This window comes from Hipposideros armiger, unplaced genomic scaffold (genome assembly GCF_001890085.2).
Source record: "Hipposideros armiger isolate ML-2016 unplaced genomic scaffold, ASM189008v1 scaffold_975, whole genome shotgun sequence".
Taxonomy (NCBI): Eukaryota; Metazoa; Chordata; class Mammalia; order Chiroptera; family Hipposideridae; genus Hipposideros; species Hipposideros armiger.
This window is the reverse complement of record NW_017732325.1, coordinates 32,114-55,529: the sequence shown is the minus strand read 5'-3', so window position 1 is coordinate 55,529 and position 23,416 is coordinate 32,114. Positions and strand designations below refer to the sequence as shown.

At 34.4% G+C, this 23,416-nt stretch overlaps 1 protein-coding gene across 1 annotated transcript in view; it reads left to right on the top strand.

The window, feature by feature from the left end:
- The window catches only part of LOC109375588 (glutamate receptor ionotropic, delta-2-like), a gene marked incomplete at its 3' end in the record, with an annotated part of 157,348 nt that overhangs the window by 107,082 nt on the left and 26,850 nt on the right, over positions 1-23,416 (top strand). Inside the window, exon 3 of the mRNA XM_019631028.1 lies at positions 17,833-17,886. Within this exon, the coding sequence (XP_019486573.1) occupies positions 17,833-17,886 (54 nt within the window). The remainder of the gene's footprint in view (positions 1-17,832; positions 17,887-23,416) is intronic.

Sequence of the window (23,416 nt, the reverse complement as noted above, 5' to 3'; positions counted from 1 at the left end):
GTAGAGGGCAGTGTCACTGGCCCTCATATGTGGGATCCGAACCGGGGCCCTCTGGCATCCCAAGCGAGTTCTTAACCATCGCGCCACTCGGCCGGCCCTTTTCCAAATATTTTTAATAACATGTTTACACTGCTTTCACCTGATTTTTCAGATACTGATATTATCTATTGAAAGACTAATATGGAAGATGGGAATTAGCTAATACACATTATCTCACACAAAGTTACCCTTCCCTCCCAATATATTAATAGTTTTAACATATTATAACTAAATCCTTATTCTGTATTATCATTAACATAACCATGCATGTAAATAGGTTGTTTTTTTTCCCCTGGTTCCAGAGATACTCTGACTTCATTCAATATGCGTACTTGCTCTGAATCACGTTATTTTTTTGTTCAGTACTGCACCAAATCACTTATATATCTATTGGTTATATATGCACATATATCTTAAAAAATATATACGTATAAATTATCTTAGAGAAGAAAATTTGACTGTGATCTAGTTGCCTCTGCTCCAAATGATTTTTCCTTCTGATTTAGCTACAAAACGTGAAATATAAGTAACATACATAGAATTACCATTGTGTTTAGATTTTAAATTTTTTATTTGGAATTTTTTTAATATCACCACTTACAACCAATCTTAAAACCTATGTAAAAATTTCCATTATTGGCAGCTGAAAAGCAGTACTTTTTGAAATGATTAACAGAATAGAAAGCCTACCAAATTCCTTGCCTCCTCGTATAGTGATATGCTTTTTTCCTTGAACTCTGAGAATGACACCAGTCTTGGCATTGATTTTTGTTGCTGTCTTTGGATAAGCATATTGACAGCTACAAAAGTCCAAGCTTGTCATATTGGCTTTGCATCTATCTTTTGCATTTTATTTTAAGCTAACAGTTTAGAGAATTCAAAGGTTTTATTCTCTCTATTTACGTCATAATTTCTCCCCCAAAGTGCAATGTCTTAATAAAGGAAATAGTCTAGCACTTCTGTTTTGCTTTTAGTAAAATAACAAACAACACCAAACTCTAGTGTCTTTACAGGGATGTTTTGTGTATATCCTTGGTAGTTTTAGAATTTAATATAGATATCTATAGTTTATTGCACTTCATTTCAAAAAGCCACTGATTTATATAATTTGGAATAGCCACTGACTTAATAAAGAGGACTTAATTCCTCTCTCAAAGAAAAACTAATTCTTTATTCAAGATTTACTGTCTCCTAAACTCCATTCAGAAATTTGGCAGATTGGATGGCCCTTGACATTTTGTTGAACACCTGACCATTTCAATCATAGTTTGGATTTCAAACAACTATTTGGGATGTTCTAGGTTTTAAATCATATCCAAATCTCAACTCTAAAAATGTCCTTTACTTGGCACTAAAGAACATTTTTCCACTATTTTTTTTTTTTGCTTTTTTATAGTCATACTTAATGCTAAAGAGATTAATTTTCTCAGGAGTGTGGATATTTTGAGTTGTTGATGTAATATTTTTAATTTGAATTTGCCAAGAACTTTTCTCACAAAGTAAGTTTCAGTAAAAGAAAGTTAAAATGCAACTTAAAAATAAAACATATAAACAATATATCTATATTTTTTATTAAGGAAAATCAGAAAATTTGCAAAATTATTTAAACAATATTTATCTGGAAATTATCTTAGTGAGATTTTATGAGCTCTAAAAATGATAAGGTATAGCTCCAAGTATCAAAAATTGGAAACAAAGGCTGTCAACTATGGGTTTTAACTAATACATAGCTAAATACATTTTTAATATGCTAAATAAAATGTAAGAAAATTTGGATAACATAATAATTTATTTTCAAATGGAGCTTTTTATTTTAAGAAAAAGAAAAGGTTGGATGTAAAAAGTCTTTACATAATGGCATTATTCTATGACAAAAGCATGCCTAGAAAGAATCCAGCTCCATTAAAGAATCAGTTGGTAAGAAATACTGCTTATCTGCTTCTTTCTAATCTGCACACCAGAATCCTAAGTGTAATAGCAAGCTACCTTCCTCTTAGCCTGCATACCTACTTCTAGAATGTTGAGAGGGATTCTTTTACTATGGACTTTAGAATTGGAAACATTAATTTGTTGAATATAACTAAACTCATATGATGATTTTTAAATGATATGTACTTTTCAATTTTTAACAAATTTTCTTTAAATATAATTATGAATGTTTTTATAAATCATAAATTATACATATGGTAGTGGTAGATCATCATTTTCTCATCATAAAGGTTTAGAAAAACATTTTTTAAATAACTGTAAAAATATTATTTAAATTTTTCTGTCATTTCCAGCTTGTTCTCTGTGTGTCCCCAACTATTGTTGTCTAAACCCAATCTGCCCTGGCATATTAATTCTTTGTGTCAAGGAATATGTAAGTATTTGTATTAAAATATCAATCTCAGTTTTACATAATTTATTCAAAGTTCATTTTAAGTACATTTTATTTATCAATTTTATTTCAAACAAAGTTTATCTTTCCAATATGTTTTGGAAAATGCCAACCAGAAATTGCTCATTATACTCAAAATGTCCTCTATCCGTTTCTGCAGACCATTCAGCATTCTTTTTATACTTTCCCAATATCTCTCTATAATATCAATATTCTGCCCTTTACATCCTGCATTTGAAGACTCAGTAGTGATGCGATAATGTTCAGTTGTTTTTCTTGGGACTAGTGCCTTACAGATAAAACCAAGATTTTGGAGAGAAGAATAGTAATTTACCTATACAGGAGATGAATCTGTAACTTTACCAGCATTTTACTTTTTAACAAAATGACACTTCCAACCATAGAAAAAAGATCCATTTAAAAATGATTTAATTTAAAGAACTTGGAAAAACATATCTTATTACAGGTCAAACTATCTTTCGAAATAGATGGCCTTCTCTAATGGATATTGTTATATTTTAAATTGTTAAGTTAGACACTTGAATGATAAACACTTCAGGGAATTGCTTAGAACATATAATGTAAGATGCAAGTCAGTGTGTCTTTGATTTTCTCAATTTTGTACCTAAAAGACGAAGGATAAATAAATAGATCTTAAGAAAGGAGTTTTCTGTGGACATGAAAAACTGTCCTAAGCTACCCACATTGTAAATGTACTGCAAGTCAGAGTGAAATGTGTCTACAAGAACAGTAAAATACTGTAGACCCTTACTTTATTAGGCAATGACTTTGTCAGTAGTGGGGTGATACACTCTGTGTTACACCAATGAGTCTGCAAAAGAAAAGAAACAAAGCAAAACAATCAAACAAATGAACCCGATCACTCCAGTTCAACAATTGTGGTGATCAGTCAGAAAATGATATTTACTTCAACTGTGACCTTTTCCTATTCTCACAAAAATTTGTACTACTAGTATACTCTTAAAGATTTCTAATACTCTATCATTAAGCCATCTGGGAAAGAAACCTCTTGAAGCTTGTCAACAGCCTGCATTTTGACTGTTTTCAAATTCCTCTAGAAAGGAGAAAAGGTGGACGTTAGAAATGCGGCCATTAGTGTGCATCTCTTTGGGTCTAAGGGAGACCAGGGGATTGTTATCATATAGATTCCTCTTTGCTTGTCTTACTTTTGTATTCTGACCTGAGTAAACAGTGACATTAGGCTAAATATAAACTCCTGTGAAACACTGCTAACTATTTAAGTACACTGTGAAACATATGGGAGATTCAAAATCAGTAGGTAGCTCTTTAAAATGGACTAAGAAAGCCCTGGCACATATCCCCAGGTGACCCCTTGAATTATTAAGCACAATTGTGCCATGTAGCATTTATGACCTCAACAAATGTAGTGACAGAAACACACCTTAGTATCATTGTATAATTCCTTTAAAAAAATCAATTCTCAAAAAAAATTGACTGAAAAGCAGGAATACCTACATTAATACTCAGATTTTTTTTCTCCCTTTTCTCTTGGTCTCCTGGGGTTAGTTAAAGCAAGCCTTGGCACATCACTTATTTAACTTAGCAGGACTGATTCTTCCTGCTGAACCTGGAATGGCATATAAAAAATAAAGAACAAGCAAATCTAATGATGTAATTCAGGGTATCATTGGTAGCCTATCCTCAAGCCTGACCTTATCACTTGGGGATTAAAAATAAAACAAACATGATAACAAAATCAAAACAATGTTTATGTTTACCAATCCCCAAAATTTAATTCTTATAAATAATAATCCATCATCACAAATAGAAAATTGTGTGATCAAAATAATTTGTGTAAAGGTATGATTTGTGCAGCAATGATTAGGGTATAAATAACAACATTTTAATGTGTGTAAAGAATTTTACTTCAAAGAAGAAGCTATATTTAAACAACAGGCTTAACATGACTGTATACTTTGTAAAACAAGCTTTTGTCTTTTCTCTTATGGAAAGATGTATGTCCTTAGTTATTTCTGTTAGAATATTACAGGTACACTGGCTCTTACACTTTCCATGTTCCTGATAAGCATTCAGTGGAGCTAGGCTGGAAGCTCATTTAGAACAAAGACCAAGTCTGCTTTGCTCAATGAAGTGACTCCAGTCCTAGCACTGGGGCTAGGATAGTTAAGGTGCTCAAAAATGTTGAATGGTTTTGTTAAATTAATTGAATGACTACAGAATCAATGCCAAGTAATGATACTCCCTGAGCAGAGCTTTTTGTAAAGCAGTGGATCTCAAAATGATTCACCAAATATGCAAATGGGCATGAACTGAAAACTTATTTTTGTTTTTTTTATAGAAGAAATTTAATGTTTTTCATCCATACAGGCCAATATTTCTAAAGCAAATGTAAAGGGAACATGCATGGTATTATCAGCACTATACAACATTATTTTAGAAAATTTAGGAACAGAGGAAAAGCATCCATAATTTTGCCACCACAATTTAACAGATATTGTTTTTATATATTTTCTTCTAGGCATTTGTGTTTTTTATATTCTTGTAGTCATGTAAAATGGTATATACTTTTTTTAAAATCATTATTAGTTTCAGGTATACAAAACAATCTAAATGCAGAGCTATTCAAAATAGCCAAGGTACAGAAACAACCGAAATGGCCATCAATAGATGATGGAATAAATAAATTGTGGTACATTTATACAATGGAGTATTACCCTGACATAAAAAAAGAACAAAATCTTACCATTTGCAACAACACGGAAACTCCTGAAAAATACAAATTCTCAAACTCTGTGACAGGCCTTTAAATCAGAAACTATTGGGGTGGGCCCAGCAATCTGTATTTACAAAGCCCTCCAGGTTATACACCTGAAACTAATATAAAATAATGTTGAATGTAAACTGTAACTAAAAAACCAAAACTAATTTTAAAGAGCCCTCCAGGTGATTCTAATTTGTGCTAAAATTAAGAATCAGCAATGTAAAGTATCTTCCAATACGCTGTACACAGTGACATCAAAGGTTTTTAGAATTGTTAAGAATGTCTCAGCAGTCTATTCTATGGACAGATTGTGCATAATTTTAATTTCTCAAGAATGTTTCTACTTCTCAAGGATTTCTTCATTTTAGCTAAAGGAACAATTCTGTATTCATGTGTAGTAAAATGTCTGTTTTGTGTAGGAAGGCTGACTCACTTTGAGTTACTGGTACAAATCTTGAGACAAGGACTTGAGTGCAGATGGTTTATTAGGGTGGTGATCCCCAAAAGCATGAGCCTGAAAGAGGGTGAAGGGAAAAGCCAGTCAAGAATGTGTAGCCAAGAATGGAGGACAAATGTGGGCAAAGGAAGCTCAACCCTGCTGGAAACCTTCTGAGAAACTGTGGAATGTACCTCAGAACCACCCCACTGAAGGGTGAAGATAGTAGAGCATTTATGCACTTCCTCCCATTCTCATTGGCGAGATGATGTTAACATATGAGTGATGCTAACACACCCCCACTTCTAGATTATGTTTGCGTGTGGCCCAATAACCTGGACAAAGCCTTCAGACAGAGAAGATAAAAGACACAAGCTCTTGAGGTGGAAACTCTTTATACCTGCAGCTGCAGGCCATTTCACATGGGCTGAGGGGCTGAGGGGCAAAGCAACCCTACAACATGCTCGTTTTCATCCAGTTCACATACTGATTTAATGTCTATTATGAGTCGTGTCCAGAGTTAGTTGTTGGGAATATAAAAATAGAAAAAATATCACACCCTCCTCATGAAGGTTTCAGTATGGTAGAGAATGTAGATAAATACAAAGATAAATAAAATATACTTAGATATATTCAGTGATGGTGCTATATATATCCCCTTTTCTAAGGAATTTGTGGTGGGAGAGGATGCAGTAATCACAGAATACTTCTTAGAGGTGATGATGATAATCATGCCGAAGGGGAGTCCTAAAAGATATTTAGAGGCCTGAGGAGGGGGAGAGGGGGACTTGGGGACAGAAGTCAGAATGATTAAGATGTGACTAGCAGTGCAAAAAAAGAGAAAGCAATCATAGGCAGTATTTGAGAAGACTGCAAAAGTCAGTTGGGAGATCATCTGTTGGGTGGAGTCCCATAGGTGGTAAATGGAGAGATACGGAAGGCACCAGAGTCTGTGGATAACAGATGCTGCAGAGTTCCTTAGGAGGAAACACAAAAGGGACCCAGAGCTCTACTGAAATGATTAGTCCCCTTTTTGGAGGAATAGTGCCTATTTTACCATGAACAGAGGGAAAGAATGAAGTTGAGAAGGCATGCATTCATTTATAAAATAGGGAACATAATAGCAAATACCTTCAAAGGGTTGTTACGAGGACTAAATGAACTAAAATGTTTACCATTGTTCCTCGTAGGTAATACACACCCCCTAGATGTTATCTAATATCATACAAATAAGGATTGTTTTTTGCTTTGCTTTTGATTTTAGAGGGGACGTGATTTGAGGACTTGAAATCATTTCTGCCTGTTGATTTTCATTCATTATTTGTTGAAATAGGAAATAAAGTTGTTTGTGGAATTTGTTAGTAAAATGGGCTTGTGGAGATGGTTCAAGATTGAATGTCACTGCCATGGAAAATGAGTGGGAAACAGATAAAAGAACTGATGGTTAGAAGTAAGTATCCAGTAAAGGTTGGAAGCTATGATTTTGCAGTGACACTAAACCACGCGGTTGTATGACTATTTCTAGGAAAGGTGGGACAGTATATTATAAGACACATAAATGACATTCAGAGTAACTCTAGTCATTTTGTAGAAATTGTGCAATTATAAACACTGTCAGATAAGCATACATGTAAGTTGAAAAATTAAGACTTTAAAAATTATTAGTAGGTTTAAGATCAACGAAAACTCTCAAATGTGTCAGATGACAGAATATTCTTATATTATGTGATCATAGCACAGGTTCTTTGTCACACTCTGTAATTCTGTTCTACAAATGACATTTTGTTTGAGCAGTTAGCAGTTGGTGCCTCACTTTCAACTGATATTTTGTTACTAAACACAGTTCTAACACCATAAGGTGATTTGTCAGTGGTAAGAAAAAGATGGTTTATATTTTACTATAGTGAAATAGCACAGACGGGAGAGTCAATTGCTTGGAATTCTGGGAATTGTCCAAGCTGTTAAGTCAAACACCATTGAAAATATTTTTTTCAGTAGGCCGCAAGTTATTATTATTATTATTATTGTTATTATCATTATTTTAAGATTTTATTGGGTAATTGGGGGAGGGGAACAGCATTGGGGAATTGGTGAAGGGGAACAGACAAGTTGCTGTCCTTTTGTTATTCAGTCCAGTTGTGGAGGACATCGCTTCACTGGCCCATATTGGTATTATCATTGGGCTCTTCCAGGGTGAGGCAGTTGCTCACCAGCCATTGGACAGCCACTCACGGCGGCTCATGGCAGTTCACTGCAGCTGCTGGCCACTCACGCTGGCTGCCAGCCACTCACGGTAGCTTACGGCAGCCCACTATAACAGGGGCTGCAGCCTTTGTCGTTGCTGGTGACTCATGGCAGCCCAGTTCCAGGTCAAGCTGTTGTTCACCATCTTAGCTGTAGAGGGTGCAGTGTCACTGGCCCATGTGGGATCCCAATCAGGGCCCTGCTGCTCAGAGTTGGCATCCCAAGCCAACTCTTAACCAACACGCCATTTGGCTGGCCCAGGTATTATTTTTTTAATGGAAGAAACTATAAAAGAAATTTAGAAATCCCAGAAAACTTTCAGGTCTTGTTTTGATTCTGTAAAAAGTTCAAGGATAATATCTTCAATGAGCTTAAATACCTTGAGAATGAACCAGCACAAGTACTTTAGGAGTACAGCCATAGAAGTTCACATTTTGGCATTCTTTATTTTTCTTTTGGATACTTTGTGTATCAAAACTAATAAGAGCTTTTGAATACTTTATCCTCCTGGGAAGTCTTTTGATTCTAGAATCATCAACATTTTATACCACTATTGATATTTTAGAAAGCAGAGTCTCAGTGAAATATTGGGAAAGCCCAGAGATAAAAGAAATACTGAACTAAGAATGTCTTTTAATGAGTAATAATCAGCTTTCATCATGGCTTCATCAAAGATGAGCTATTTATAACCCAGAATATGGACAAGTTATACAAAGAACAGTAGTAAACGGATTAACATACTAGCTGCAGAAACTAGATGCTAATTGCTTTATTGCTAAAATACCTTAGAATCACTATCTATTTTCTCTTCTAGAAGCTCTTAGCCCTTTGTCCTATGGTGATAATCAAAAGTTTTGCATTGATGAGATAGCAGGGGCTGATAACTATTTCTCTGGTTAAGCATCAGCTGCGCACTTTTCATGCATATATACATGTTTAATAAGTTAATCAGTACAGTTTAATAAGTTAATAAGTGGCTCACATTCTGAAAACAACATGGAAACTAAGACTCACTATAAAATAAGAGCAAATTTTCTTATACCATTTCAAGACAAACCGTCATGGAATTGAATGGTGGATGAAATCACCTGCATTTCTCAATTCCTTTATTGGCTCATTTTCTTTCTATCGTAGAAGTGTATAGCAGACACAAATAAGTTATACAATAGAGTTTAATTACATAGAATTCCAGTGAATACCACACAATGTTCCACAGTATTCAGTTTCACTGTAATTGTTTTAAATTTGAGAAAGCATAATAGTTTATGAAACTTGAAGGAAGAGGGCCATGAGAATATTATGTGGGAAAAATGTTTAGTAGTTATTGATTCTGGGTCCCATCCCTGGCTTTATGATTTGGGTGAGTTACTTCAGTTTCTTTATATATAAGGTAGACACAAATATAGCACTTATGTAGTAAGATTATCATGAGTATTATATATATATATATATATATATATATATATATATATATATATAAAATCTCAGCACTTAGTACCTGGCACATAGTAAGCACTCAGTAAATATTAGCTTTTATTATTCTTACCAATACACTGTAGATTGAATCAAGAGACATTTACTGAATTAAAAAAATGCACTCATAATCATTTATGAGTACTGTCAAAGATACTGCAGCAATCGAGTAAAGAGCATTAACAGAAAAAAAGAGTAGCATTTTTAAATGCTTACAATGTTACAGGCACTTTAGATGCATTCATTCATTTAATCCTCCTGTACACCTGTGAGAAAAGCATTATTCAGGTAATCGGGGAACTGAGACTCAGAGTAAGCAACATATGTGACCGTCAATAGGAGATTTGGCCTTTGAATATAAGGCCAGCTATTCAAATTTTATGTTCTTTCTCTAACACCACGTAGCCTCCAAATACTGAGGTATTTGATTTTGGAGATTTTGAATATGCTATTTCTATACTTCATTACCACATAAATAATGAAGATCTCCTCAGTTGAGAAAATGTGTCATTTTCTGGTTATTTATTTATTTACTTATTTTTAAATAGAATTCCATCCAATGACTTCCTTTCAATACAAGTTTATCAAATGCTTTAGTCCTAGGTGAAGAAGGGATATATATACAGATGTACAAACATTTGTTGGGGGCTGTATAGTCACTTTTTCTCTACAAACAACATTTAGTAAAAATTCACCTGTGCCTGGCAATAAGTTTTACTAAAACCCTATATATGTCACTGATTATTTTAAGAGTACAGATTAGTGATCAAAATGAAATCATTTTTCTATAAAGCTTATATCCTAATATACAAAAAGAAACAGTGTGTGTGTGTGTGTGTGTGTGTGTGTGTGTGTGTGATGTGGATCAGAGCACCGGGAAAGCAAGGATGGCTGATCACAGAAGTCACGCCTAATGGAGTGACACTTACGCAGAGACCTAAATGAAATGAAGCAGGGGGCTCTGTGCCTGTCCCAGGTGGAAGAGGAATTCAGAATGCAAAGCAAAGGCAGAGGTGGGACTTACTGGAGGACCAGCATGAAAGCCAATCCAGCAATGGAAGCAGAGGGAAGATGGGAGGTGGAAAACACAACACGACCCTCAAGCCAGTTACATGACTGCACACAGTTTCATTAAGGCTGGAATGAAGGTTTGTTCTGTGTGTTAGACGAGCCTAAGCGTTGGGACAATACTGCTGGGGGTTAGAGAGGCAGGAGTGGGAAAAGATGTGACATTTGCTTCGGTCTTTAAATGTTGAGAAACACTTTGCCAAGGAGAGAGGATAGAGAGGAGATCAAATGGAACAAAGCAAAAGCATAAAAGTGCACAGTTGTGAAGGGCCTGTATGCTGCATTTTGATGTGATCAGCAGACTCCTCTATAAAAAGCTTTTTCTTTTTTTTTTTGCTATATTTGCTATAAGATAGCAAGCAAGCCTATTTCATAAATCCTAGCAACTAAGTGCTAGTGTGTCCCCAAATCATGCTGTTAAGCCCTGATCAAAATTCAAGTAAGAGCTCATATTTATCTGTCTGTTATACTTACAAATGAATTTACTCTTCCAAGTGTTATTTACCTATTAAAAAATAAAATGCATAATTAAAAAAATAACTTTTTGTTGTACAAAAAGTTAACATATTAGAATATGGTAAAACAGGCAAGGCGTGGAATGAGTGATCTTTCAACAAGCACTGTTTTTCCTAATTGCTTTGGGATAATACACCTTTATTCACTACAGCAGGCATCTAAAAGAACCCAAAGGCAAGCAGAAACTCACCAAGAATTAAAACAGTGACACAGGGTTCCCCTGCAATGGAAATAATTGTCAAATTTGCATTTATATCCTCATCAGACAAAGTATTGCAACCCTGAATTCACTTTTAATCACCGTTCAATCTCCGTTCAATAACGTAGGATGCAGGAAGGGGGGGTCCATGCCGTGTGATGAACATAGATTCTCCATTTGCTTGTATTAGCGCCCATCTTTACACATTAAGAAGCATAGCAGGTTGCATACTGTTGGCCAAATCTCAGCGGTGGCATATTTCCATCTTCCACGGGGTGTGGGAAGACCCAACAGCACAGCAGTAACAACAATTCTAGCATATCCGTTTATGAAATGACTTTGGCAGTAGTGGCAAGAGGATTTGGATAAAAGCGTATGTGTGGTCTTCCAGCTGGAAGATCAGAGCAGAGATTCTAAAGCAAAAAGCACAGAGTGTGATGGCAGATAGTGGCTGCTTGGATAAGAAGAGAAGAGAGTTGGGGATCCATGCTGAGCTCAAGGGGAAATGCAAACAAGGCAGTTGTTTCACAATATCCCTGCTGCTGCCCAATATCAGCGTGAGGGGTTACTGGCGCCATCTGCTGGATACACTCGGGATTTAAAAAGGGAATCTATACGGATAAAACGTGTTTCTCCTTATACTGTGGCTTCAGCTCTTCTATGGAGAAGAAAAATGAAAACAACAAGCTAAACAACAAAAACGCTCAGTCAATGGAAATGAATCCCAGATCACATGATCTTCACTTAGGAAGGCTGGAGCATTGTATCATCACTCTGCATTTCAGAGATTTGTATAATATTTAATTGCATTAGCTATTTTAGCAGAACTCTGCGGTAGTCCAGTTTAGCCAAATAGGACACTCAAACAACTGGGTGTAGAGTTGGCACTGTAAATCTATGAATCCGTTGCTAAAAATCTATGTATTATAAGCTTTGTACGGGATATACTCCCTTTCTGTACTTGATTGGAGAAGAGTACAGTGGTTTTGTTGTGCTTTGATTTATGTTGTTTTATTAGAAAGAAGAGAGAAAAGAGTAAAAGGAAAGAAGATCAAGTATCAATCTTTGGTCAGAACTATTACATATGCATTTGGGTTTTTACATAACATATGGTAACTAAACTTTTGCTTTTGTATTTGTCTTCGTTTTGTGGACAGTTTCCTCTGTTAGTCGCACTTTGTAGGATTATTGTAAGACTATGATTGTAAAGTTCCAGAACTACTCGTGATGCTTCAATTAGATGTTAGAACTTTTAGAAATGTGTGGCTAAATTAACATTGATTCTATTCTACATTTCTTAAAAAGTACTAATGTCAGGAGATTTGTCATAGGAGAAATGATCATGATCAAATACATTTGGAATATGCTACATCTCAAGTATCTTCTTCTGGAGCTCCATGAAACACATTTATTAAAATGAGGAGTGGATGTTTATGGAGAATTTACAATGCGCCAACATCACATTTAATCTTCCTTGTGATTCTGTTATGTGGGCACTGTCATTACTCTAGCAACAAGTGAGGAAACTGACGCTTACAGGGTTGGTAATTTGTTCAAAGTCATATTGTAAGAACACAGATGCATGGGCTCTCAGACTATAGAGCTCATGCTCATAAGTCAGAAGCCCTATGTCCCAAACTAATACATGAAATAATATTACATATTAATGTTACTTTTATGCTAATTATATTTTGATATTGATGGTAATCTGTTAAAGCTTTGAAGAGTAATGCAGTACTGACATCTATTTGACTTTGTCTAACCTGAAACTTTTAAATCCAATATTTGGCTACAGAATGCTTACAAATTTTAGTAGAGGAGTGTCCCAAAGAATACAGTTGTAAATATGCTACCATGAGCTATAGTGTTGCTATAGACAAGGAGCCTGAAGGGAGTAGCCTTTCACATTTCTCTGGCCACTCACTTCAGAATACCTGCTGGTGTCCTTCCCAAGGTATGACTCACAGGTTTCCACCTGGTGGTTTGGAATGAGCAAGGGAAGGAAGCAAGCACCTGATATCATTGCTCCTGCAGGTGCACGGAGCCCTGGAACCCCTTGCAGAAAGGTGTACTATTTACTACACCCTGCAAAGGGAGCACGCTTCATGTAGTTAAGCCACAGGTTGAGCGAGAAGCAGCATGTTGCTGTTATGGTTTAGTCAATTAAATTGTCCTCTGTGCTCGCAGGAACTGTTCCACATTTATTACCAGTGAGATACACGCTCTGGCAGTTTCTTTGCTTTGGATTGTCTTATATTTAGCACATCTGAAGATTTGAGAACAAATGATGGAAGACATGATGATAAATTGTCAGGCTTTTCTGAAGATTCAGAAGTTCTAAAGTTCCTGCCAGTGACAGATGGTCTGTCCTTACTCATCACTTGTCTTCCTGACAGTGCTTGATTTTTTTCTCCCTTTTTGTGCTCAATTCCCTTAAAGTAAGCTCAGTTTCTCGGGAGGTGGGTAGTCAGTTTGTGTAACTACGTTACTATATATCGATGTGGTACCAATTCTGTGACCATGCACCACACTCCATGTACATTACTAGAGCACACACATATAATAAGAGAGAAGATGGGATGAGAGAGGGAGAAACACATTACCAAGGAAAACCCATACTTCCTTTCTTTCTCTTGTTTTGATAACCAAACACACTAGAGTTTTTACTGGAGAGTATTTTCTCTTACTGACTTGTTACTTTCTTTCGATAGCCCGAGCATAATGTGATCTTTTGGGCAGTGTTTCTTATTATGAAAAATACATATATTAGGACCATCAATATTTCATAGAAACCTAAATTTCTTTTTGAAATTTCTTTTGAAACTAAAAAGTACAATTATTGTTTACTATCTTGCTAGTCATTTATAAGAATCCACAGAATGAGACCCAACAACTATAACAATGAGGTGCTTAGATATAAAATAGTTATCACTGAAAAAAAGGAAAATTTCTAATTGCTTAATCCCATTCTTTGGCTCCGAATGTGTTTACTGCTGAAATAGGAGATGTCTGACTTAGTAAGGAAGATGAGGAAAGGAAACAATTTCCCCTTTTTGAGTTCTAACATAACTGTGGAAGTAAATACATGGTTTAAAAAATTTGGGGGTGTTTTACAATCACTTCTTAATCCTTTATCCAGAAGTAATTTAATTCTTCAAGTTAGTAATACCACAGTTATATATTATAGCATTACTTAGGCTGATGTGTATCAAGTGCAAAGGGATTAAAATTACTAAAACATATAAAAATGATCAGATGAATTGATTTGGCATTTACCATAGTTGGCCTTTGTTATCTATACAAGTAGCTGAGAATTCCTTGTTTATGTAAATAAGTCTCTCATGAATGTTCATTATATTAGTTCAATAAGATAAGATGTGAAAAGAATAAACATTTTGCCCTTTCATATTTTCTCTTTTAACTCTAATGTAATTTTACATCTCTGATAGATATATATATATATATGTGTGTGTGTGTGTGTGTGTGTGTGTATTTGTATTTATATAATATATAACCAGTAGTACATTTTATATACAGCGGGTGCCAAAAAAATGTATGCACATTCTAAGCATGGAAAAAAACTGTATTAAAATTGTAATACAATGAAAGAAGCTAGCATTCATTTGATTATATATATATATTATATATATTATATATATAATATGTATTATATATAATATATATAAAATCTCAAATGCACTCCTATACCTATATTAGTCATTTAAGTGAAAGAACTCAAAACCTACTGGGTTTCCAAGGTGTAAGCTATTGAACTTCCTGTCATCTTTTTATGACCTTCACTAAATGCTCCTTTCATTACAGATACCAGTTACCTTTTTAATTAGTGGCTTTTTCACATTGCTCACTTTTGGTAACATTCAATTATAAAAAATCAGAAAACTCATGTCAACTCATTATGCATAAAGGTGTTAACCTAGACCTAAGGAAATTATATTTCTCTTTTAGTGAACTGTTTCTTAGATAATGAATAGAAGCATTACATTTCTGTATACAACATAGCAATAAAAAACCTTCAGAGCTTCTTATAACATAGTGTCAGACTCACATGTGGATGTTAGTTAAGTATACATGTATATTTTGGTATATAATTAAAGGGATTTGAGATCTAACTTTCATTTTAAGTACCTTTATACTCTACTTTGCCTTCTTTTCCCAAAGAAAAATGGACTTGGAAAAAAAGTCCTGAATCTTCAGTATTCATGAAAAGGCCAACATATATTTCATGGGTTTTTCAATCACGCCTTTATAAATTCACATCATTTATAATTGCTTTAAGAGTATGTTTATTGAAATTTATTAAGCTGAGAAAATGCATATCTGCGATGAATAGAAAGAATTGCATTAGGTAAGATAGGCTAAATTATTCTAAAAAGTACGCCCAAAATACAATAATGCTTCAACAGAACAGAGGGTTATTTCAGGGTTAGTGCAATACCACATCAGGGAGTAGTGGAGTGGGGTCTGTTCCATGAACTTGAGCTATTGTGATAAGTGATTTATTTCTTTACTGCAGTAATGTGCTAATAATTTTTTCCTTGTTTCAAATTTATACTGGTAGATGTCTCATAATTTAGTACTCATGAGCAAAACCAAAGACAAAAGTGAGAGGTTATTTCTTTGCCCACCTTCAGAAAAGAATGGTGGTAGAGTGAGTAGAATCACAGCCTTTGATGAGATACTTGCATTTCTCTCTTACTAAAACAAAAGATTGAACCTGCACGTTTATTTCCAGACAGTGTGAAAGATGAGTAACTTTTCTGGTCCAGACAAGTTATCAATCAGTTTCAATTGTAACTCTTACTTTCTACTTATTTCATAAATGCTGTTGTATAAGACAACTTTTCATTTAAATTCTACAAATTAATTCAGAGCTCTTCTAGCCTGAATTTTGCTTAATCTGGTCACATGGTACAGATTATCTAAATGGAAAAAATTTTAACTAAATTGAGTCATCTCTTCCCTCAACTACTAATATTGTTTCACAAGTATTTTCAGTCTGTATCTTGGCTGTCACTTCTCTCATCTCTGAATTCTTCCTATTTTCATATTAGTCATTTTTTCCCCATCTATAACTGATATCTCTCCATTTTACCCAGAGAACTACTTTTGTTATATTTGAGTCTTTGGTTTATATTCCTTTAATTTCTTATGAAATTCCCATTTATTTTCTAATGTTTATTGCTAATAAATTACTGATGATTGTCACTAAGACAGCTAAAGAAAAAGAATCATAATATTGGAAATAAGGGCTGCAATTACTGGTATAGCGATTTTATCTTTTTAGCTAAAATTGAAAACTGCCTGCCATAGGTCATATTTTCTACATTATGTTACATGTGTAAGTAAGGTATGTGTATATTTCCAAAAAATCATAATAATGATATAATTTAGAATAGATAAGATAGCCTCACTTCTATGATAGTATATTAGCTGTACACCTTAGGAAGATCATAGGGACCAATATGATGTATATTGAAATCATGTAAAATTTATACCAAAATTAAAAAACAAACCAAAGATTTTACAAATAATTGTATACATTGAGAAAGCATTGGCTCACATAAGAAAAATATTTCCAATTGTATTTCTTGTGATTCACTACTTCTTTTGGTAGGTATCTCAGGAGAACAAAGAATAATCACCAAAATGCAACTCACACTTTATGACAATTCCTTGCTATTTATTAGAAAGCATCTTCATTTAAAACCCAATCTTTGGGTATTGTTGCTGAAAGTAACAAAATAATCTCTTAAAAAAACAGTCTCACCTATTATCTGCCTATGTGTCCCATGACATGAATCATTCAGAATATATTTTAGAATCTGTATGATGAGATTGGGTAAAATGGAAACTTTCATACAAAAGCTACCTTTATTACACACACACACACACACACACACACACACACACACACACACACACACACACATACATATATATGTGCGGCTTACTTTTTTGGCCCAAGCCAAGGATCATTTGGAATCAATTCATCCAAAGTTAGTCAGCCAAGATTGTTACATATATATTGTTTGCTTTTCCTTTTGCATAAGTTTTATTTCTTTTATTGTTACTAGCAATTTGGAAGCTATTGAAATTACCCACCCATAACTTAATGTTAATATAATGTTTATTGCTTTTAGTCTTTACATTCAGATAATTTAACAAATAGATCTCCTTAGAATACACACCCACAAAGCTTTCAGAATACAGAGCAGTTTACATTTTCAAATGATAGCAAGTATATACAAAGATAAGTATCAGAAGATAAGAATGTTAGGTTACAGCCAGATTGGGGATGGATGTGTGCCTAGGTATTTATTAGGTGGATAATAGAAAGCCATCAAAGTTTATTTGGAATAGGAAATGCAATTTGAACTCCACACTCAGTTAAGTTAGTATACATTATTATTATATTGTTTTAGTTGAAAACTATGTTTTTCTAGGTTTTTCATCAATTATATTTTCATACTTAATTAGCAAGTCTAAAATGCCTCTACACATCAAACACAAATGCTTGCTTCTTCAGTGTTTGCTAATGGTTTTCTAACTTCAAGTGAATAACAAAGACCTTTTTTAACATGTGATTCTTTTTTTTTGTTTTGTCATTTGCAAAGTATATCCATTTAGTTTGGTTTGTTTTCCATGATTAATGCTGACTGATAGCTGTTTTTCTTTTTTTTTTCCTACTCTAGGTTGTGGAGACTAATTTGGTTGCTTTTGATTGTCACTGGATCATTATAAATGAGGTAAAGCCAACTAAACCTTATTGTCTACTCTAGGTCCTGTTTTCATATGTATAGTCACACCATTTCCTTTGGCCTTGGGTTTCTAAGAGGAAACGGAACACAAAGTAAATGTTCTGCTTACTGAGTGGACGCTGTTAAATAAAAATAGAATAAGGAGGGTTTTTTTTTAATTATAAAGGGCTTTGTATGAATAAAATAAATGGAGAACGTCTTCCCCACTGAGTATCTTTTAGCCTTTTCCGTTGGAACACATTGCCTCCTCCTAGAGATGATCTTTATAAAAAGCACAGTTCTTCTTTGTAAGCAAAGTGAATTCTTCCCAGCAGAGTGCTTGTGTTCCATTTATATTTTAATGTTGTTTCTAGAACTTTTTATATCCACCCCCCCCCTTAAGGAGTTCAGCATATGAATATGAATAAACAAGTACAGATTTTTTTTTTCTTTTCATAAAGGAATACAACTGTTTAAAATCCATCAACTTGTCAAATTCCTGGTGAACGTTTTTTTTTTTTTGGACTTTTGTAAAGACAATAGTAAGATTAAAAATACATTACAATATGAGAGCCTTGTGAGATAAGATTTCCCTTAGCACCTGCCGGTCAGAAACGGAAAGGAGAATGAGCAAATCAGTCATGGACAGATAAGGAGATCACGGTACCTAAAAAACCTAGTATTCAATCATATCTATTACTTATGAATAAAATAATGTATCATTTATCAATAGATACTAAATATTGAATTATAGAATGGTGAGTTTTGCTTCAAGGAAAAAATAACATTTGGGGTAAAAATTCTGGTTTTATAGTCAGCAAGGTAGGTTCAACACTGGCTATAAAATTGGTTAATTGTATTATATTATATATATAATATAGTAATCCCATTCCTCAGATTTTTCCTTTTTACAGTAACATTTTTGTTTTACAAGATCATAATAAAAATTAAGTGAGATATCATCTAATACTGTTAACACAGTGCTTGACAAGTGACACTATATAAATAGTACTGCAGTAATGATCATGGTGCATTAAAGTTCAAAGGTCACTTTCTCACACATTATTTTGTTGAGTGCTAAACATCAGTTTATGAGGTACTGGGGGAAGGAGGTTCATAGAGGGTAAATGATTTGCCTCTCTTTACATTGAAAAATGAAAATGATTCCAAGTTTCAAGTTGTTTTTTCCTATACCAAGCGTCATTGATGGGATGACACTTTTTAGCTCAGTGAAAAGACACTGGAAACAGCTTGCAAGCCTGTTTGTGGTCAGCCAGCCTTTAGTTCTGCATGATTTGTCATTGTATTTCTTACTTCAAATCAAGATGTATTTTTCTGAGATCTCCACAGGTGAAGTGTATGTGTGAGATCTGCTTTTCAGTGAAGTTTTGAGACTTTCTAATTTTTCTGATACCTCTGAATTTCCATCTGGAATGACTAAACCCCAGGATAGAGGGAAGGGAAGGGGGAACTTAGCAAACTTTCAGGATAACATTTCAAATTAGAAATTTTTTATTTTCCTGCATGGAGTCTGAGGTTCAAAGAAATTAAACAGTTTGCCCAATATCACACAACTTTTATGTGGTGATAATGGGATTTAAAAGAGTCTTTTTCAATCTAAAGCTTTGGTTGTTTTTGCTTTGTATTCTTTTTTTATTTTTTTAAATAATTCTCCTTATAGATTATATTTTTAAAATTTCTGCCACCTCACCTTTATCTTATGGGAGCCATTTATCCTGTTTGGTTTTGTCTTTAGTTTATTTTCTAGAATAACTATTTTTTGAAATAGAGAATTCTAATTCCTTTTTCTTGTATCACACCCACCTTCTGATGGGGAATAGATAACACTGTTTTCTGAAGTAAAACAAGTTGGAGTCATTTTACTTGTTTGTGTCAATAGAGTTGGCAAGGAAAAGAAAAAGTGATTAATTTCCTACTTAGATACATGGATTAATCAAACCAATTGATGCTTATAATAGTTAAATTGAAATGCCCATTCCATTCTGTCCTTTGGTAAGTTTGCAAAAGGGGCCCCTGAATTAATTATTTTTCCATTACCAATTGAACTTCTAAAACTACACCTGAATTTTAAAAGTGTGAACCACGGGCCGTCTGAGTGGCACGTTGGTTAAGAGCTGGCTTGGGACACCAGCTCTGAGCAGCAGGGCCTCAGTTTGGATCCCACTTGGGGCCAGTGACACTGCCCTCTACAGCTAAGACGGTGAACAACAGCTCGACCTGGAGCTCGGCTGCTATGAGTCACTGGTGACAGCATAGGCTGCAGCCCCTGCTGCAGTGGGCTGCCATAAGCTACCATGTGTGGCCGGCAGCCAGCGTGAGCAGCCGGCAGCCGGTGTGAGCTGCCAAGAGCCACCGTGAATGGCTGTCCAGAGGCCGGTGACTGATCTGCCTCACCCGGCAAGAGCGCAATGATAATACCAATTTGGGCCAGTGAAGCAACGTCCTCCACAACTAGACTGAAGAACAAAAGGACAGCAACTTGTCTGTTCCCCTTTCCCCAATTCCTAGCGCTGTTCCCCTCCCCCAATTCCCCAATAAAATCTTTAAAAAAAAGTGTGAACCACATAGAGCTCCTCAGAGCACGAGTGATCATCTACCTACAGCTTAAGTGTCAATTTGTGCTGTAGAAGAAATTGTTCCTGCGTGTTATGTAGAGGGGGTCTGACTGAGTGGACTAGCCTGTATTTCATTGGTGATGAATATTGTGAAAAAAATAATAGCAGTTTCGATTTTACTATATTTTCATAAATGTTAAGACTCATTTTGTTGAACTTACTACATTTTATTTCATAAAATATTAGGAGGGCAAATGCTGTTATTAAATGGGTGTTCCATAGTTTGGGCCACTATTTTACAAATAAAACATCGACACAAACAAAGCAATCTAAGCAATAAATAACTCAATAAATTCTAGAAGTATAGAAGATAGATTAGAAGACCTCAATTTTTTTCTCCTTTACATTTATGTTTTTTACTGTAAGACATCATAACTATTTATAACTTCCCTTTATCATTACTGAAACCCTTATCTCTTTTTTACTCATAACCCTTTTTACTAGTCCTTGAATAGAGGTTTCATTTTGGGGGAGCAGGTTAGTACCACCTAGTTTTGGAAAAACCTGATGTTCATAGCCCACTCTGTATGTATTGATTATTTTTTTTATCTAAACTAGGTTAAGACTCAGATATCAGCATATTTTCTGTATTTTTACCCCTAAAAAAAAAATGGTCAGTATATCTGTAGTCAGGACTCTTACTTCCACATAATTCTGTTTAGCCACCTTGTGCTCTTTCAAATGTGCCTCAGAAAACTTGACTGTCACTACCTTCACTTCATTTACAGGCTTGTGTACATAAATTTATAATGGATGAATCATAATTTACCCTGGTTTCCATAAAAGAAGAAACATGGATTTCTCAAATTTTCTAGGAAGCTAATAAACTCTAAAAGTAACAACAGAAAAAACAAACAAACAAAAAAACACAACAAATGACCATTTTGACTGAACATGGAAAACATGAATCTGCTTAGTTTGGTTTGTGTAGCTACTATTTTATTGCTAATTTCAAACATGTATTTAATCTTACTGCATCAATAATTTTTTGAGAGAGAGACTATAAATCAAAGTTGGCATTGTGCATTGTGATACAAATTGATGGAGAAAGTTGAAAACAATATATTTTTTTTCATTTGCACTACGTGTGCTATAATAATGAGAGGCTGCTCTAGCTCATATGGTGTAATCAATCATATGTTAGTAGTTTGGTAATGATATTTATCTTCATCCTACAATTGGTGGCTCCAGCTTAGAAGAGCCTTTCCATGTAAGTATTGTCATTCCTTCAGGGTCCCGAAGCAGATATCCTAGCATGTTATTTAAGGTTTACAAAAGTTAGAAATTCAGATGGGAAGATACATACTTTTTAGAACTGCAAGACGTGCAATGCTGTATGCCCCTTTTATTCCCTGATGATACTGAACCTGACCTTTCGTGTCCTGACTTCTTATTTAAATACAATAGTTTCAGTCATTTTTTTCCGTTAATCACTACTGAGTCTTGCAGTCAAGGAGAAGTTGTTGTTGAGATTAAAAAAGCCAATATGTATAATGGATGTTTTCATTTTTTCTAATTTAGTGATTAATTCAACTGCTCAGTACTAATCTATCAAGTTGCCATGCACTGTCTTCCTGCTGGTATATAGCCTACAGTTGGTTTTGTTCCATATTTCAACATAATGTTTGTGTAATTATTTAACACTAATGTTAAATTTTATGGAAGCATCAAAGTATCATCTTTGCTAAAGCGTGAAGAATATAAACATATTAGCAAAAACAACAACAACAAAAAGCAATAATCTTTTGAAACTACACTACATAGTATACTGCTTACTATCATTGCTAAAATCTGTCTTATCGAGAATTCTTAAAATTATTATTATTTTTATTTTGTTTATTATTTTTAAAAATATTTTATTGGGGAATTGGGGGAGGGGAACAGCCAAGTTCTTGTCCTTCAGTCTTAGTTGTGGAGGGCGCAGCTAGCTCAGGTTTAAGTCCATTCTCCATCAGGCCGACTGTTGGCAGCTTGTGGCCGCTCAGCTCAGGTGCAACTCCCTGGCCCATGTGGGAATCGAACCATGCTCTTAACCAACTGAGCCACTCGGCTAGCCTGAAATTGTTAAAATTATTAAAGTTTCCAGTGTCTAGACTTCAAATTTATTTCAGTTGCCCATTTTCAGAAGGTAGTTTGGTGAAAGCTTGCTGTTCATTCATTCATTTCATGTTTTCTTTCTCAACATTTATTGAATACCTATTAAGCCAGAAATTTTGTTAGATGAAAAAAGGTAAAAGAATGGAAAAAGAAAAGAAGGACCCCATTCACTGGAATAGTTTCTGTGGTATATATAGGTTGCCATCTGTTCTCATGGATTTTGAGAGCCTTTCCTTCCCTAGAGTTCTATTAATTTATGCTTAAAGCTGATATCCTACAAAGGGAATTGATCCAATTTTCCTAAACTATTTGTTCTGGGAAGTGGCAGTTAGTTTCTGAATGGAGTTGTATGACTACCAGATATTTTAGCTTTCTTCTTCCTACACTTTTACACAGTTCAGGGTTTACCCTATTTTAAGTTATCATAGGCAAGGAAATATTTTTTTTTTGGATATATTGACTTTATTCTTAATAATTTTTTGTTATTCATGTAAATTATTTGAGGGCAAAAATGGCTGTACGCCTTGCTCCTAGAGAAGTAAATAGAGAAAAATTAGGCACACTAATACATATGTTTATTTTTATTGCAATATTAATTCTTATTTCATGAATATACTCATTCAAATAAATCATACAAAAAGACAGTTTTGTAATTCAACTTCTTTAAATGCTTTAAAACTCAGGAATTTTCTGTATCTCTCTAGAGATTAGCATATTTGGTGGGACTGGGGGCTTGGGAGAGTGAGTCATGACTACTTAGAAAAATCAGATGGTTTAAACATTATTAAAATTTGGAGAATTAAAAC